This window comes from Oncorhynchus keta, chromosome 29 (genome assembly GCF_023373465.1).
Source record: "Oncorhynchus keta strain PuntledgeMale-10-30-2019 chromosome 29, Oket_V2, whole genome shotgun sequence".
Lineage (NCBI taxonomy): Eukaryota > Metazoa > Chordata > Actinopteri > Salmoniformes > Salmonidae > Oncorhynchus > Oncorhynchus keta.
This window is the reverse complement of record NC_068449.1, coordinates 53200398-53215817: the sequence shown is the minus strand read 5'-3', so window position 1 is coordinate 53215817 and position 15420 is coordinate 53200398. Positions and strand designations below refer to the sequence as shown.

At 47.7% G+C, this 15420-nt stretch overlaps 1 protein-coding gene across 10 annotated transcripts in view; it reads right to left on the bottom strand.

Moving 5' to 3' along the window:
• LOC118373765 (type II inositol 3,4-bisphosphate 4-phosphatase) overlaps window positions 1-15420 on the bottom strand; it is a 263035-nt gene that overhangs the window by 89320 nt on the left and 158295 nt on the right. For all 10 annotated transcript variants that reach the window (XR_008086480.1, XR_008086479.1, XM_052486795.1 and 7 more), the window contains 2 exons: window positions 10431-10545; window positions 4083-4152 (listed from right to left, as the gene is read on the bottom strand). Coding sequence is in view for 8 of the 10 variants with exons in the window: in XM_052486795.1 (XP_052342755.1) it covers window positions 4083-4152; window positions 10431-10545 (185 nt within the window). In the remaining 2 variants the exon portion in view is untranslated. The remainder of the gene's footprint in view (window positions 1-4082; window positions 4153-10430; window positions 10546-15420) is intronic.

The following is a 15420-nucleotide window of genomic DNA, read 5'->3' as shown; positions in this document are numbered from 1 at the left end:
CAACCATCATGACATACTGAAAATGATCACATACACCTTCAAATATATTTAAGTTTCATAATAAGTTTCATAAACATCAACCAGACTATGTGCTTTGGTTCGAAACAAACTTTGATACCGAGGAAAAACCCAAAGACAAAACTCTAACCCTTCAAAAAACGTATTTTCATGTGGCATGTGCTGCAAATGAAATCCCATAATCAATAACAGTGTCTGTGATAGATAAGATTGCTGTTTGCCTCATCTTCCAAGAGCTGCATCTCTCTCTCTATCGCTCTTTCCACATCTCTCTCCAAGACTTAGAAAATGAAGAATATAAGAGATCTCAGGTCAGCCCATTAAATTATTCTTTCATTATGAAACAATTGCTTCATTGAATTTGATTCCCATTTGAATGATTTGTTTTTGATAGAGCAGTGAAGGAAAGGGAAGATGGTTGAGTCCCCAAACTTTGCCTCACCATCTTCTCCTATTAAACCCCATTCAAATTCAAGCCTTCCACTCCTCTTCCTTTTTCTTCCTAGAGTGGCTATTAGCAGCAATCACGCGGCAACCAAAAAACAGCTTTAATACTCTTATCAGTGTGCTGGCAGTCGCTGGGTGAGAAAGCCGGAAAAAGCTGTACGCCTCAAACAGCTATTCGCAGTTCGCTGCCGTTGCTCCTTTTCTTAGAGGCCACGCTCGCTTTCTGGAAGGAAGTCACTCAATAGTAATAAGCTGTAGCGCTCCGATAGTAGTAGAAGAGACTTCACCATTAAAGACGGAGGCTTCAAGATGTGTAATGCTTCCAAAAAAGCTACACGGCACCGAGGGTTGGGAATCACAAGTGTGACCCAAGCACTTATTCCTCCCTTTTAAAAAATAAAATCACTTCCCTTCTTCCTTGTGAAGTTGCAACCAACCAACTAACAGTGGTAATGTCAGTCCAACTCCTGGAGGAGAGGAGGAGAGGGGAGGGGAGAGGAAGGGGAGGAGAGGAGGAGAGGAGGGGAGGGGTGAGGAAGGGGAGGAGAGGAGGAGATGAGAGGAGGGGAGGGGAGAGGAAGGAGGGGGGAGGGGAGGGGAGAGGGTAGGAGGGGAGAGAAAGGGAGAGGAGAGGAGGGGGAGGGAGGGGAGAGAAAAGGGGAGAGGGGAGGAGAGGAGAGAAGGGGAGAGAGAGAGGGAGAAAGGGGGGGGAGGAGAGGAGGGGGAGGAGAGAGGAGAGGAGAGAGAGAAAAGGGAGAGGAGAGGAGGGGGAGGAGAGGAGAGGAGAGGAGGTGAGAGAAAAGGGGAGAGGAGAGGAGGGGGAGGAGGGGAGAGAAAAGGGGAGAGGAGAGGAGGGGGGAGGAGAGGAGAGAAAAGGGGAGAGGAGGCTCCATTACCATATGCACCCATTTGCCATCCATTTACTTTCCAAGGTGCGAATTCAATAGAGACTGGCCCTCACTCCGTCATCCCTTTTCAATGTCAGAGCCTTATTCCGAGCACTTTGTCCTGGTTATTCCGGGTCCCATGTCCCATACAGAAGGCAACAGAGCGTTGGAGAATGTAGTGACAACCTTGTGATGTTCGGGCACAACGAGGGGCGGTATGGCAGTGGAGAGACCTTCTAATTGGCGGATAATGTGTCAGAGGTGACTTTTACTAGAGGCTCTGGGGTGGGAAGTAATGTGGTGTTCAGTTCAGTGTCAAGGACAGTCAGAGAGGTAGGAATCAGGCCCCTGGAAGGTTGGCTAGGACAGACTAGAGCCAAGCCCATCCACCATAGTTACTGGAACCAGGCTAGAGAGGACCATGTGAAAAAGATGATATCTGATCTGGTAGAGTATGGCTGAGGTCGGCAATCAACACAATAGTGTGAAAAGTGAAAAATAAGAAAGGGTTAAACTCCCACACCAGTAGAAATCGACTTTTTCACAACTTTCATTAGCTGGCTAAGGTTAGCTTAGCATGCTAGCTAATTACACTGACAGCTTCAGTCAGTGGCCTATTTGTTGTCATTTCTCTGCTACACCTAGAAATCACCACAACGTTCCCACCCCCAAATCCTGAATATCTATTAGTAGCCTGCGTCAGTCTTCGAGGTGGAGCCTAAAACAAGGATTTTCTTTCTAGGACAGGAATTACTCGAAATAGGCGCAGAAACTTCCTCTGAGGTGGGCCCTTTAAGCTTTTTAGCCATCATTTTTTTCATAATCATTGTATTAATGATTACATCAAATGAAAAAGTACAGCTCTGATTTGAAATGGAGAGGTTGATCTTGAATTATTAAATGACACTGTTGCTGCAGCTGTGTGGAGAGGGACAGGATTCTAGAGGGCATTTCAAAGAGTAAGTCAGAGTTAAAAAGAGAGAGGGAGAGGTGAGAGGGACAGATTGAGAGCGAGATGAAGGGATGACTGGTACTTCCTCCTTGCAGCGGACACGGTCGAAGGAGCAGATGAACCTCTGACCTCCCCCCGCCGACACGCTAATCTGAAGGCCAATCAGATCGCTCCTTCCTCTTCTCCCCACACCTCTTAAGGAAATTACTTCTTCCCCGGGCGCCCCCCCCCGTGTGTGTGTTTGTGTGCATGTGTGTGCATCCTTCTCCGCTCTCCCCCCTCTGAAAGGTAATACAAGTGAATGGCTAAATTGCATTAGTCAATCTCTCTAAGTCTGCGGGGAGCGTGTTATAGTGATGGGACGCAGCTGTGCCACCCGCCTTCCTGCAACCCACCCCGCGCAGGAAGACGGGTGGCTCAGCCCCCTGGTGCCTGCCTCTCGCTAGCTAATTGCGACAGATACTGACAATGACGACGGGTATAGAGAACAGAGCTGTAGGGAAAGTCATACCAACACACGCTGAGGACGGAAATAGAGACAGAGGAAAAGACGAAGATAAGACTTTCTAGAAAGTACCGGGATACGATAATGAGGAAGGGAAAGAAAAAAAGAAAGCATAGAAGAAGAGCAGGATGGAGTTGGAGAGGGTTTCTTTTCCCCTCTGGAGAGGAACGAGTGATGAGAAAAGGGAAAGAAGGGCTTTATATTCCCAACGCAGCAGGGAGCAGTGACCTTCTCAAGTCTCTCCTTCTCCTCCTCCCTCGTTCCCTCTCTCTTTTTCCTCACTCCTGGTGTTTCTGCTCGATTCTCCCCGCTCCCAGTGATCGAGTAACAAGCGAAGTGTGTTGCGCCATTCGGGGGGCTTCTCCCTTAATTGGTATCACAGGATCGACGTGGCGTCGCTTCCGCTTGTCTGCCTCTCCAGCCAGTCCACACAGAACAGATACAGAACCAGGACTGGAGCAGCCAAGGGAGGCAGGCGGACTTTCACCTTGTCTGGGGATATAATTACCTGCTTTAAAGGGGCACTTCACCATTTTATATAAATGTTTTTGTACATCATATTAGTCCTGTCCTGCACCCATACCAGTGTCTAGATGTTTGAAAAAGGCATTTTCTACATTTGGTAGTCAAATAGAAAAGAAGAAAAGGTCCCACTATGATGTCATCGGAGACACTGGTATGGTGCTGTAGATAATGAATAAAAGGTTACAAAGGGTTGGATTCCATTAGAGCCACCGTTGGCCAAGTCTCACACCTTTTCCACTGTCAACTGGCTCTCCCTCCCTTTACTTACTTAAACCAAGGCTTCCCGTTTTGATCTGAGAATGAATAATATGAGTTCTTTAATCAAACTGGGTAGCCCCATTGAGACTTCAAATCTCTTTGGCGGGAGAAGGTTAGTCAAGGGCGGCGCACTTTCCAATGAGAAAACCAAGAAGTATACGGGGGTTAACTTAATGGATCACTTGATTACACTATGTCAATTTCAAGCTGCTTTTGGGGGTAACACTAGGTCATGGTAATTACAGGGGTGTAATAGGTTTTTTTAAGGGAAAATGCCCCAAAAACTTGAGATAAATCTTTTCAGTAATAAACTAATTTCACTAGGAGAGATTGGGGTGATTGGTTAGACAGGGGGAAGGGGATCAAATTAGAGGGGATGAAATTAGCCTTAAAGCTCTTCCCACTGATTACAGGGTTGCCATGACGATGGAAGTCAGCAGTTAAATTATAGGTGTTTAAAGGTATAAGGAACAAGCGTTTTTGAACTTACCAGCACCCGTCAGGGGGCTATTATCTTTGTCGTTCTGGGTTCCCTGTGATGACTCACAAACTAAGGTGCACTGTGGAAAGAAGAGAGAGAGATGTTTGATGTCAAATCTCTACCATCAAACACACACATATGAATGTACATTGAAGTGTTTTCTCTGAGCAGCGGGGCGGGGCCACGTCTAGCAAGACATGTTGTTGGTTCAGCATGTCTTGCTCTTTAAATACATTTTAATTTAGCTCAGTGTTTTTTGGGACAGCAGGAGGTAAATGACAGGTGAAGCTAAACACATATGTAGACAGACAGACAGAGACAGAGACAGAGACAGAGACAGAGACAGAGACAGAGACAGACAGACAGACAGACAGACAGACAGACAGACAGACAGACAGACAGACAGACAGACAGACAGACAGACAGACAGACAGACAGACAGACAGACAGACAGACAGACAGACAGACAGACAGACAGACAGACAGACAGACAGAGACAGAGAGAGACAGACAGACAGACAGACAGACAGACAGACAGACAGACAGACAGACAGACAGATCCTCCGTCATTCAAGAACGCTCCATGTGTTTGTCACCGTCCCCTTTGATAATGAGTATCTTCCCATCACAGCTGCTGAATGTCCCTTTCTGATGATGCGTGCGGGATAAGACATCAAAGTGCCAGTGACAACCAACAGTTTTCAGGCCTCTCTGTCAGTGGCATCGAGGCTGACAAACCGTCAGAAATACACTTTAGCAGGTATCAACTACTAGGACTGCTACTTTTGTGGAAAAAGTGGAATTTAGCGAAACAAGGTAGCTTCATTTACATCAGGGGAATATAGTGAAACAAGGTAGCTTTCTTCACGTCAGGGGAACATAGTGAAACAAGGTAGCTTTCTTCACGTCAGGGGAACATAGTGAAACAAGGTAGCTTTCTTCACGTCAGGGGAACATAGTGAAACAAGGTAGCTTTCTTCACGTCAGGGGAATGTAGAGAAACAAGGTAGCTTTCTTCACATCAGGGGAATGTAGAGAAACAAGGTAGCTTTCTTCACGTCAGGGGAACATAGTGAAACAAGGTAGCTTTCTTCACGTCAGGGGAATGTAGAGAAACAAGGTAGCTTTCTTCACATCAGGGGAATGTAGAGAAACAAGGTAGCTTTCTTCACATCAGGGGAATGTATCAGGGGTGAAAATCCATTCGCGAGGATGTGGCTCTGTTCATGTCAGATGAACTGTGCAGGAGATTGTGACTTTCGGTGAAAATCCACATGATAATTGCATTTCCATTTTTGTGTGTTGCACTTCCATTCAGTAACACTTCCATTCAGTGGCATCTATGAATCACATAATCATGCATAGTGTTAGGGTGTGAACATTTAAACGCAAAAAAGTTTCAACTAAATTAAAATCCCTAACTGAAAAACAAATGCTTTTTAAAAAACTGGGTCAATTTCAGCAACAAATAAGAGCGTTGAAGCGCGAGACTCAAATCTCCCCCTGGCTGGCGACCATGGTGTGACTGCGTGAAGCGAACAGAGACCGTGTGTGACTGTGTGAAGCGAACAGAGACCGTGTGTGACTGTGTGAAGCGAACAGAGACCGTGTGTGACTGTGTGAAGCGAACAGAGACCGTGTGTGACTGCGTGAAGCGAACAGAGACCGTGTGTGACTGTGTGAAGCGAACAGAGACCGTGTGTGACTGCGTGAAGCGAACAGAGACCGTGTGTGACTGTGTGAAGCGAACAGAGACCGTGTGTGACTGCGTGAAGCGAACGAACACTGCGTGAGCGAACAGAGACCGTGTGTGACTGCGTGAAGCGAACAGAGACCGTGTGTGACTGCGTGAAGCGAACAGAGACCGTGTGTGACTGTGTGAAGCGAACAGAGACCGTGTGTGACTGCGTGAAGCGAACAGAGACCGTGTGTGACTGTGTGAAGCGAACAGAGACCGTGTGTGACTGCGTGAAGCGAACAGAGACCGTGTGTGACTGCGTGAAGCGAACAGAGACCGTGTGTGACTGCGTGAAGCGAACAGAGACCGTGTGTGACTGCGTGAAGCGAACAGAGACCGTGTGTGACTGTGTGAAGCGAACAGAGACCGTGTGTGACTGCGTGAAGCGAACAGAGACAGTGTGTGACTGCGTGAAGCGAACAGAGACCGTGTGTGACTGCGTGAAGCGAACAGAGACCGTGTGTGACTGTGTGAAGCGAACAGAGACCGTGTGTGACTGCGTGAAGCGAACAGAGACCGTGTGTGACTGCGTGAAGCGAACAGAGACCGTGTGTGACTGCGTGAAGCGAACAGAGACCGTGTGTGACTGCGTGAAGCGAACAGAGACCGTGTGTGACTGCGTGAGAGCGAAGTGTTGCATTTCACTCGTCTCAGTAACGTAGCCTATTCATTGATGATTGGCTTTGCTTTGCTTTACTGAAGTTCCGAGACAGTGCACGGTTCTGACTCTGTGTGCCTGGTGGCCGACGGGCCTATACTGTGCCCCTCCCCTCGCTCTCTGTCCCTCGCTATGAAAGATGCCAGTGTTTGTGTTTTCGGAAGTATGGCAATTAAATTCTCCTCCATTCCAAAAATACTGAATCTTAGGAGTCTTGACACTCAGAATACAGAACTTTAGGGATCTTGACACTCAGAAATGCAATCTATTATTTTGGAGTCAACTCTCTACCACTACATCATTGCAGTGGCAGAGAAAGGCAAGCGACAACAGTGGAGTCCTGTATGGCAATACATTAGGAAGTTAAATGAGAAGGAACTGCTAACTTTGCGAGGTGGGATTGAGGTAGAGTAATGGTAGTACAGGTGCAACGCTGAGCCATCTGAGAGGGACGCAGCGTGAGACCGCGACTGTTGCTGGCAGCAGCACAGTTGTATCGTGAATTCAAGTTGTATTAAACTCTTCTTACAGTTTTAACTGAAAAAACAATACAAAAATTGCTGTGTAAACAAGAGAAATTGTCCACCCACACTACACCATCAAAAGAGTGCAGGACACAGAGGCAGCCAGCCATGTTAGAGCCCTAGTCAATTATATAAGACTGCTTTCTGTGACTGACTTACCCACAGTGGTAAAACACACACACACACGCACGCACGCACGCACGCACGCACGCACGCACGCACGCACACACACACACACACACACACACACACACACACACACACACAGAGAGCGCAAAGGTAATTTTGCTGCAATGAGGAGAAGTGTCAACAGACTACAGTTAGACTGGGTCAGGGAACACCCTATGCTACGAGGTTATCTCCTCTCAGAAAGACATCATTTCTACAGTACGCAGATCCATTTTGACTGCCTCCTCGTACATGCACAACTACCAGCCAGGTCACACCAGATCAACTTCAGTATTCCACATTTGTCCAGGACCCCAGGATGTCGGGAGATGCCTTCAATACCATCCAAGTAGGTTTGCGGCATGCTAGGGCTTTGTGGATGGGGATAGAGAATTTTAAACTGTGCTCTCCGGTTCAGAGGATCGCGGGTTCAAACCCAGTGCTGGGCAGTCATATACTGTTTAACACTATACTAAACCTTATTAACCAGTCGGAATGAATGCCTAAACCTAAACAAACAATGAAAACTGAAGTCAGACCGTGACATCTTGTTGCAAGTACAGTGCTTCTATGCTACACATATTATTAGACTAAACTAAATATTCCCATTGGGTGTAATAACTAGTAAAATGAAGGTAAAGTACATACATAAACAATGTTTTTTCCTCCCATTGGGAGGACGTTTGAGCACTCTTCAGGTACCTGACGATCTCAGAAGAAGACATGATCTCTCTCTCTTTCTCTGTCTTGCTCTCATTCCTGTGTTTCTCAGATGGTGCAGAGTAGCATGTCGTGGTGGATCAGCATAGTTGATTGTAGGTGGGATGGTCTCACAAGGGAGATGCCATTTATTCAGACGAGGTGAGTCTCGTAGGAAGGCTATAAGGCCATGGGGTTTAGCCGACTATCCCACACAAATAGAAGGATGTATGATGCTCCCTCTCTCTAATTCTCTAATGCTCTTTGTGCACATAATCACACACAGCATTCAGGCTGTCTGAGCCAATGGCTTCTCTGGCTTGTGCTCTCTCTCTCTCCCCAACACACACGCAAATGTCATACGCACACACACATGATAAACATATGCAGTATCTAAGAGTCCCTATCCCACTCTCGCCCTCTCGTCACACTCTACCCCCCCCACACACGATAAACATATGCAGTATCTAAGAGTCCCCATCCCACTCTTGCCCTCTCGTCACACTCTACCCCCCCACACACACACGATAAACATATGCAGTATCTAAGAGTCCCTATCCCATTCTCGCCCTCTCGTCACACTCTGCCCCCCCACACACACACGATAAACATATGCAGTATCTAAGGGTCCCTATCCCTCTCTCGCCCTCTCGTCACACTCTACCCCCCCACACACGATAAACATATGCAGTATCTAAGAGTCCCTATCCCTCTCTCGCCCTCTCGTCACACTCTACCCCCCCCCCCCACACACACGATAAACATATGCAGTATCTAAGAGTCCCTATCCCTCTCTCGCCCTCTCGTCACACTCTACCCCCCACCCCCACACACACACACATAAACATATGCAGTATCTAAGAGTCCCTATCCCACTCTCGCCCTCTCGTCACACTCTACCCCCCACACACATGATAAACATATGCAGTATCTAAGAGTCCCTATCCCACTCTCGCCCTCTCGTCACACTCTACCCCCCCACACACACATGATTAACATATGCAGTATCTAAGAGTCCCTATCCCACTCTCGCCCTCTCGTCACACTCTACCCCCCCCCACACATGATTAACATATGCAGTATCTAAGAGTCCCTATCCCACTCTCGCCCTCTCGTCACACTCTACCCCCCCACACACATGATAAACATATGCAGTATCTAAGAGTCCCTATCCCACTCTCGCCCTCTCGTCACACTCTACCCCCCCCCCCCCCCCCACACACACACATGATAAACATATGCAGTATCTAAGAGTCCCTATCCCACTCTCGCCCTCTCGTCACACTCTACCCCCCCACACATAATAAACATATGCAGTATCTAAGAGTCCCTATCCCACTCTCGCCCTCTCGTCACACTCTACCCCCCCCCACACACATGATAAACATATGCAGTATCTAAGGGTCCCTATCCCTCTCTCACCCTCTCGTCACACTCTACCCCCCCCTTCACACACACGATAAACATATGCAGTATCTAAGAGTCCCTGTCCCTCTCTCGCCCTCTCGTCACACTCTACCCCCCCACACACACATGATAAACATATGCAGTACCTAAGAGTCCCTATCCCTCTCTCGCCCTCTTGTCACACTCCACCCCCCCCACACACGATAAACATATGCAGTATCTAAGAGTCCCTATCCCACTCTCTCGCCCTCTCGTCACACTCTACCCCCCCCCACACACACACACAGATAAACATAGGGCTGTAAGGGTCCCTGAATCTCATTGGGACACTTGAGCAGTGACAGACTAATCCTGCAAGCATAAACATATGCAGTACCTAAGGGACATCTGGAGCCCTCGTCACTCTCACCCCCCTCACAACACAAACATATGCAGTATCTAAGAGTCCCTATCCTGCACGTCGCCCTCTGTGTCCATGTCCCCCCCTCCATCATATGCAGTATCTAAGAGTCCCTATCCCAACACTGTCCCCACACGTCCACCCCCCACACCATAAACATATGCAGTATCTAAGAGTCCCTATCCCCCTCTCGCCCTCTCGTCACACTCTACCCCCCACACACACACGATAAACATATGCAGTACCTAAGGGTCCCTATCCCACTCTCGCCCTCTCGTCACACTCTACCCCCCACACACGATAAACATATGCAGTATCTAAGGGTCCCTATCCCTCTCTCGCCCTCTCGCCACACTCCACCCCCCACACACACACGGATAAACATGTGCAGTACCTGGAGCAGCCATCCCTCTCTCGCCCTCTCGGGACAGAGTCCCTATCCCACTCTCGCCGCTGGACAGCCAACACAGATAAACATATGCAGTATCTGGAGCAGCCATCCCACTCTTGCCCTCTCGGACAGATAAACATATGCAGTATCTGGAGAGTCCAAATCCCACTCTCCATCCCTCTCGGACACACTCTACCCCCCCACACACAGCACACACACACAGGATCCAAGGGCTGCCAAGGGCTTGATGGAAGCCAAAGGGACAGAGAAAGGGACACTTGAGCAGTGACAGACTAATCCTGCAAGCATTAGTGCTAGCTGAGACATCTGGAGGGGAACGACTCTCATACAAACACACACACACGTCCTCACCTTCTGGGCCTGCTGCACGTCGGCCGTGATGTGATCCATGTCCCCCTCCTCCATCTCCCCGATGTTCACACGGCTCACCAACACTGTCCCCACCGTCAGCACACCATCAGAAGACCTGAGGGAGAGTGGACAGATGGAGCAGCCAATGGGAACGAGAGAAAAGAGGGAGAGCAGCCAAAGGGACAGAGAATAGAGGTGTAGCTGGAGCAGCCAAAGGGACAGAGTAGAGGTGTAGCTGGAGCAGCCAATGGGACAGAGAAGAGGTGTAGCTGGAGCAGCCAAAGGGACAGAGAATAGAGGTGTAGCTGGAGCAGCCAATGGGACAGAGAATAGAGGTGTAGCTGGAGCAGCCAATGGGACAGAGAATAGAGTGTAGATGGAGCAGCCAAAGGGACAGAGAATAGAGGTGTAGATGGAGCAGCCAATGGGACAGAGAAGAGGTGTAGATGGAGCAGCCAATGGGACAGAGAATAGAGGTGTAGATGGAGCAGCCAATGGGACAGAGAATAGAGGTGTAGATGGAGCAGCCAATGGGACAGAGAATAGAGGTGTAGATGGAGCAGCCAATGGGACAGAGAATAGAGGTGTAGATGGAGCAGCCAATGGGACAGAGAATAGAGGTGTAGATGGAGCAGCCAATGGGACAGAGAATAGAGGTGTAGATGGAGCAGCCAATGGGACAGAGAATAGAGGTGTAGATGGAGCAGCCAATGGGACAGAGAATAGAGGTGTAGATGGAGCAGCCAATGGGACAGAGAATAGAGGTGTAGATGGAGCAGCCAATGGGACAGAGAATAGAGGTGTAGATGGAGCAGCCAATGGGACAGAGAATAGAGGTGTAGATGGAGCAGCCAATGGGACAGAGAATAGAGGTGTAGATGGAGCAGCCAATGGGACAGAGAATAGAGGTGTAGATGGAGCAGCCAAAGGGACAGAGAATAGAGGTGTAGATGGAGCAGCCAATGGGACAGAGAATAGAGGTGTAGATGGAGCAGCCAATGGGACAGAGAATAGAGGTGTAGATGGAGCAGCCAATGGGACAGAGAATAGAGGTGTAGATGGAGCAGCCAATGGGACAGAGAATAGAGGTGTAGATGGAGCAGCCAATGGGACAGAGAATAGAGGTGTAGATGGAGCAGCCAATGGGACAGAGAATAGAGGTGTAGATGGAACAGCCAATGGGACAGAGAATAGAGGTGTAGATGGAGCAGCCAAAGGGACAGAGAATAGAGGTGTAGATGGAGCAGCCAATGGGACAGAGAATAGAGGTGTAGATGGAGCAGCCAATGGGACAGAGAATAGAGGTGTAGATGGAGCAGCCAATGGGACAGAGAATAGAGGTGTAGCTGGAGCAGCCAATGGGACAGAGAAGAGGTGTAGCTGGAGCAGCCAAAGGGACAGAGAATAGAGGTGTAGATGGAGCAGCCAATGGGACAGAGAATAGAGGTGTAGCTGGAGCAGCCAATGGGACAGACAAGAGGTGTAGCTGGAGCAGCCAAAGGGACAGAGAATAGAGGTGTAGATGGAGTAAATAAGAGGTGGTGATGAACAGAGACTGAGAGGTCAAGAGAGAATGTAGGCTGGAGTTTCTCAAGAAATGTTTGTTGCAGTTGCAAGTGACATCATCTCAATCAACTTTGCTGATACACGAAGCAACTGAAACACCATTGAAATGGCATGCAACACTGTGGTTTGAAAATGCTAAACCAATGGCATCTGTTGCGTTACATAGTGATTCAATAAGCTATACAAATAAAAAGAGTTGCACAGTCCATATGTAAACTCCCAGTCATTTAATGGGTAACTCACCTCATTGTGATTTTCACAAATCATTTGTTTATCGAACCTTTTCCTTAATGATTTAGAAAAAAATACTGTCTATACAATGGAGCTAGCCAAGTTGAAATTGTCAGCACTGTTCCAGCTGGCTAGCTAGCTATCGACTAACTAACCAACAACTAACCAGCAACAAACTAAGCTTAGGCCAGCAACTAACTAAGCTCAGGCTAGCTAGTTCAAACTGGTCTGGGTTTACTTAAAAAAAAAAAAAATTATTGACAGCCAAACCACATACATAAACCTTTACAACTTTTCCGTTTAACTAACTATGTTGCTTCTATCAACCTTGATGGCGGTTCCGGCAGCAACAAGGCAGCGTGAGCGACAGCTGTGTTGACATGACAACTGGGTCGGAGTTCTGTACCTTCGAATGGATCACGCGACAAAAGCATTCGTTTTGATTGTGTTGTTTGCAACGAGTTTCACAAAAGTTGAAACGTTTGCAACTGATCTGGATGCCACCAAGTTGCAGATGAATTGCTTATCAGTTGCTGGGGTTGTTGCATGAAGCAATCCAAAAAGCAACATAGCTGCGTCCAAGTTGCTTCGTGTAACCCCAGCACATTGTGGTCAAATCACTGAGTTACACACCCTCTCCCTCTTTCAGTGACAGATACAGAACAGATACCACCGTTCTCATATTAGGGAGCCACAATTACTTTTCTAACCAATGATCTGATGGGAAATCCATTGCCAGCAGTAGTTCGTCACACACACACAGGCACTCGCACATGCGCGCACACACACTTAAATGAACAATTCTACCTGGGTATTAAGCTAGCAGCATGTGATCTAATCCCCCAGTCAGATTGATCTAGTGCTAATGGCCCTGGTCCCTCTCCCAGTGGACAATGAAGGGCTATCATAATCACAGCCAAAGCCTGGGTTGCAAGAGGGAGAGAGAGAGAGCGAGGGGGGAGGAGAGGGGGATGACACCCTGGGGAGAGAAGGAGAGGGATGGTGAGGGATGGAGAGGGAGAAGAGAGGGATCTGGAGAGGTACTCTGGGCCTGGAGAGAGAAAGAAGGGGATGCTACCCCGTGGAGAGGAAGGGAGGGATAGTGAGTTGAAGGACAGAGAGGGAGAAGTGACTGATCTGAAGAGGGACTCAGGGAACTACAGCAGTGGCATTCTCGCTCAGAGACTCATTTGCACACTGCGGTCCCTTGCTACACAGAGAGGATATAAGTCTGTTGATGGATCCCAGGACCCATGCCAGACATCTGCTTCAGTGTTTATCTTTCTTGGTAACCCCCCCACCCCAACCCACCTCCTCTCCCACTCATCCCCCTCTCCACCACACAGAGAACATTCCGGAAAGTCACCCTGACTTTGAGTAAACATGGTCAGTCTAGATCGAGCCGCTCGTTCCCTCGGCTTATAATGGAGAAAATGAGATGAGCATGTCGTTGTTTTTAACACCTGTTACACAGCTAGCAGACCACCACCGTTACTGCAACGGGGCTGCAGTGGCCCACCTAGGTACACTTTCCAGATTGCTTGAGCCCCTTACCATAATGAAACATTGCCCTTAAACAGTGTAGGCTTTAAAGTCCTACTCCTAATACTCCATGCAAGGCTGTAAACTCCTGCTCCAGTCTCATTTGCAGATCATTTATCATGTGATAGACTTCACAAAAGGCACATCTCAATAGGTGGTCCAGGTATCCTCTTTTGTTCTCTATGGCTCCTCAAGAAAGGGGAGAGGCTGATGACATCACATCTCCCCATCAGACCAGCTCCTTGAAGTTTGCAACAGTGTCTAAAAACAACACTATTTTGCTCAAACATTTTATTGGCCTTTTAGTGTGTGTACTTCACTGTATGTATATTTGGGATATTGCTTTCCAACAGTAAAAGTAAAACAAATAGCTGGAGAACGTCTTTAAGGTAATTGATTTATGTGTGGGGGCGATGGGAGATGATGTCGTAGTTGTACAGACTGTAGCTTGCACACGGATGGGGGGGTGATATGACATATACTTGGCATCTTTAAAATACCACGCTTTCATAGTTTTTCTGACATCAGTTTGCGTTTGTGTGTGTGTGTGTGTGTGTGTGTGATAATTACCATTATAGCTTAAAGGCAGGTTAAGGAGAGGTTGGTTCAAATCAAGCGAGCGCGCGAAGAGAAGTTGCCTTCCTGACAAGATGGTTGTACCGAGCAGCGCAGCTACAATCTATCTGTTAGAGCTGTGATTGACCTCAAATTAACTTTTTCCGGCTGCGGAGCGCTGCCGGAAAAAGAAGATGGACAGTAAAATAAGCTCCTCTCCTCCATCCTCCCACGATTTCTCCACCTCCTCTTCCTCGGTTGTGGAGTTGGCATTGAACAGCATCTACAGATTGCTCTGCCCGCCTGTGATCTCCCCGCTCAACTGTCCTCATCTACTAATTGGCCCAGAGTTCACTTTTTGTGACAGTGCTTAAATCAGAGCAGCTTCGTTAAAGAGACAAAAAAAGAGGTGCTTAAAGGGACACTTGGATGCCGTTTGTAAAGTAAACACTGGTATGAACGTGCTGGAGATGATGAATATGAGGGGGAAAATTTGGTGAGGTATGTCTTTAAAGTGCCTGTCGCATATTTGGAATTGTTCACAAAACAATTAGTTATTAAGGACGTTATTATTGCATTTAAGGGTGATTTATTTTGTAACCCTTCTTCAGTTTGCAAATATGTCTCAAAGTGACACAAATCTGTACTAATTACTCATACCAGTCTGGGTGATGAAATGCAAGTCACTCAATTTAGTCCTTAAACTTTATTCCATCAATGTGTGCTTTATTTAGAATGTATTAACCTAGAAGGGCTTTAAATATGTGTCCTATCGTGTGGTGTTTCGTTTATTTCTTGTTTCCTTATTTGAGCGACTTCCTTTACTTGGTTAATCTCCTTTTCAGTGTTTGTCTAGCTGTGTGCTAGTCAGGGACCTGAGTCATAACCCCACACCTGAGGAGAGGAGCATTGTTCAGAAGATTCAAGCCAGCAATGGAAGAGGACAGGTGACACAGGTTGTGCTCAGCCACAGTGTCTGGCGAGAGGGGACCGGATGAGTGTGACCAAGCTGTGCGCACAGAAACATCAGCCCACAGAGAGAAACACAAGATTGAACTTCACTCAATTTTCTAGAGCTGTGGTCACCAACCGGTCG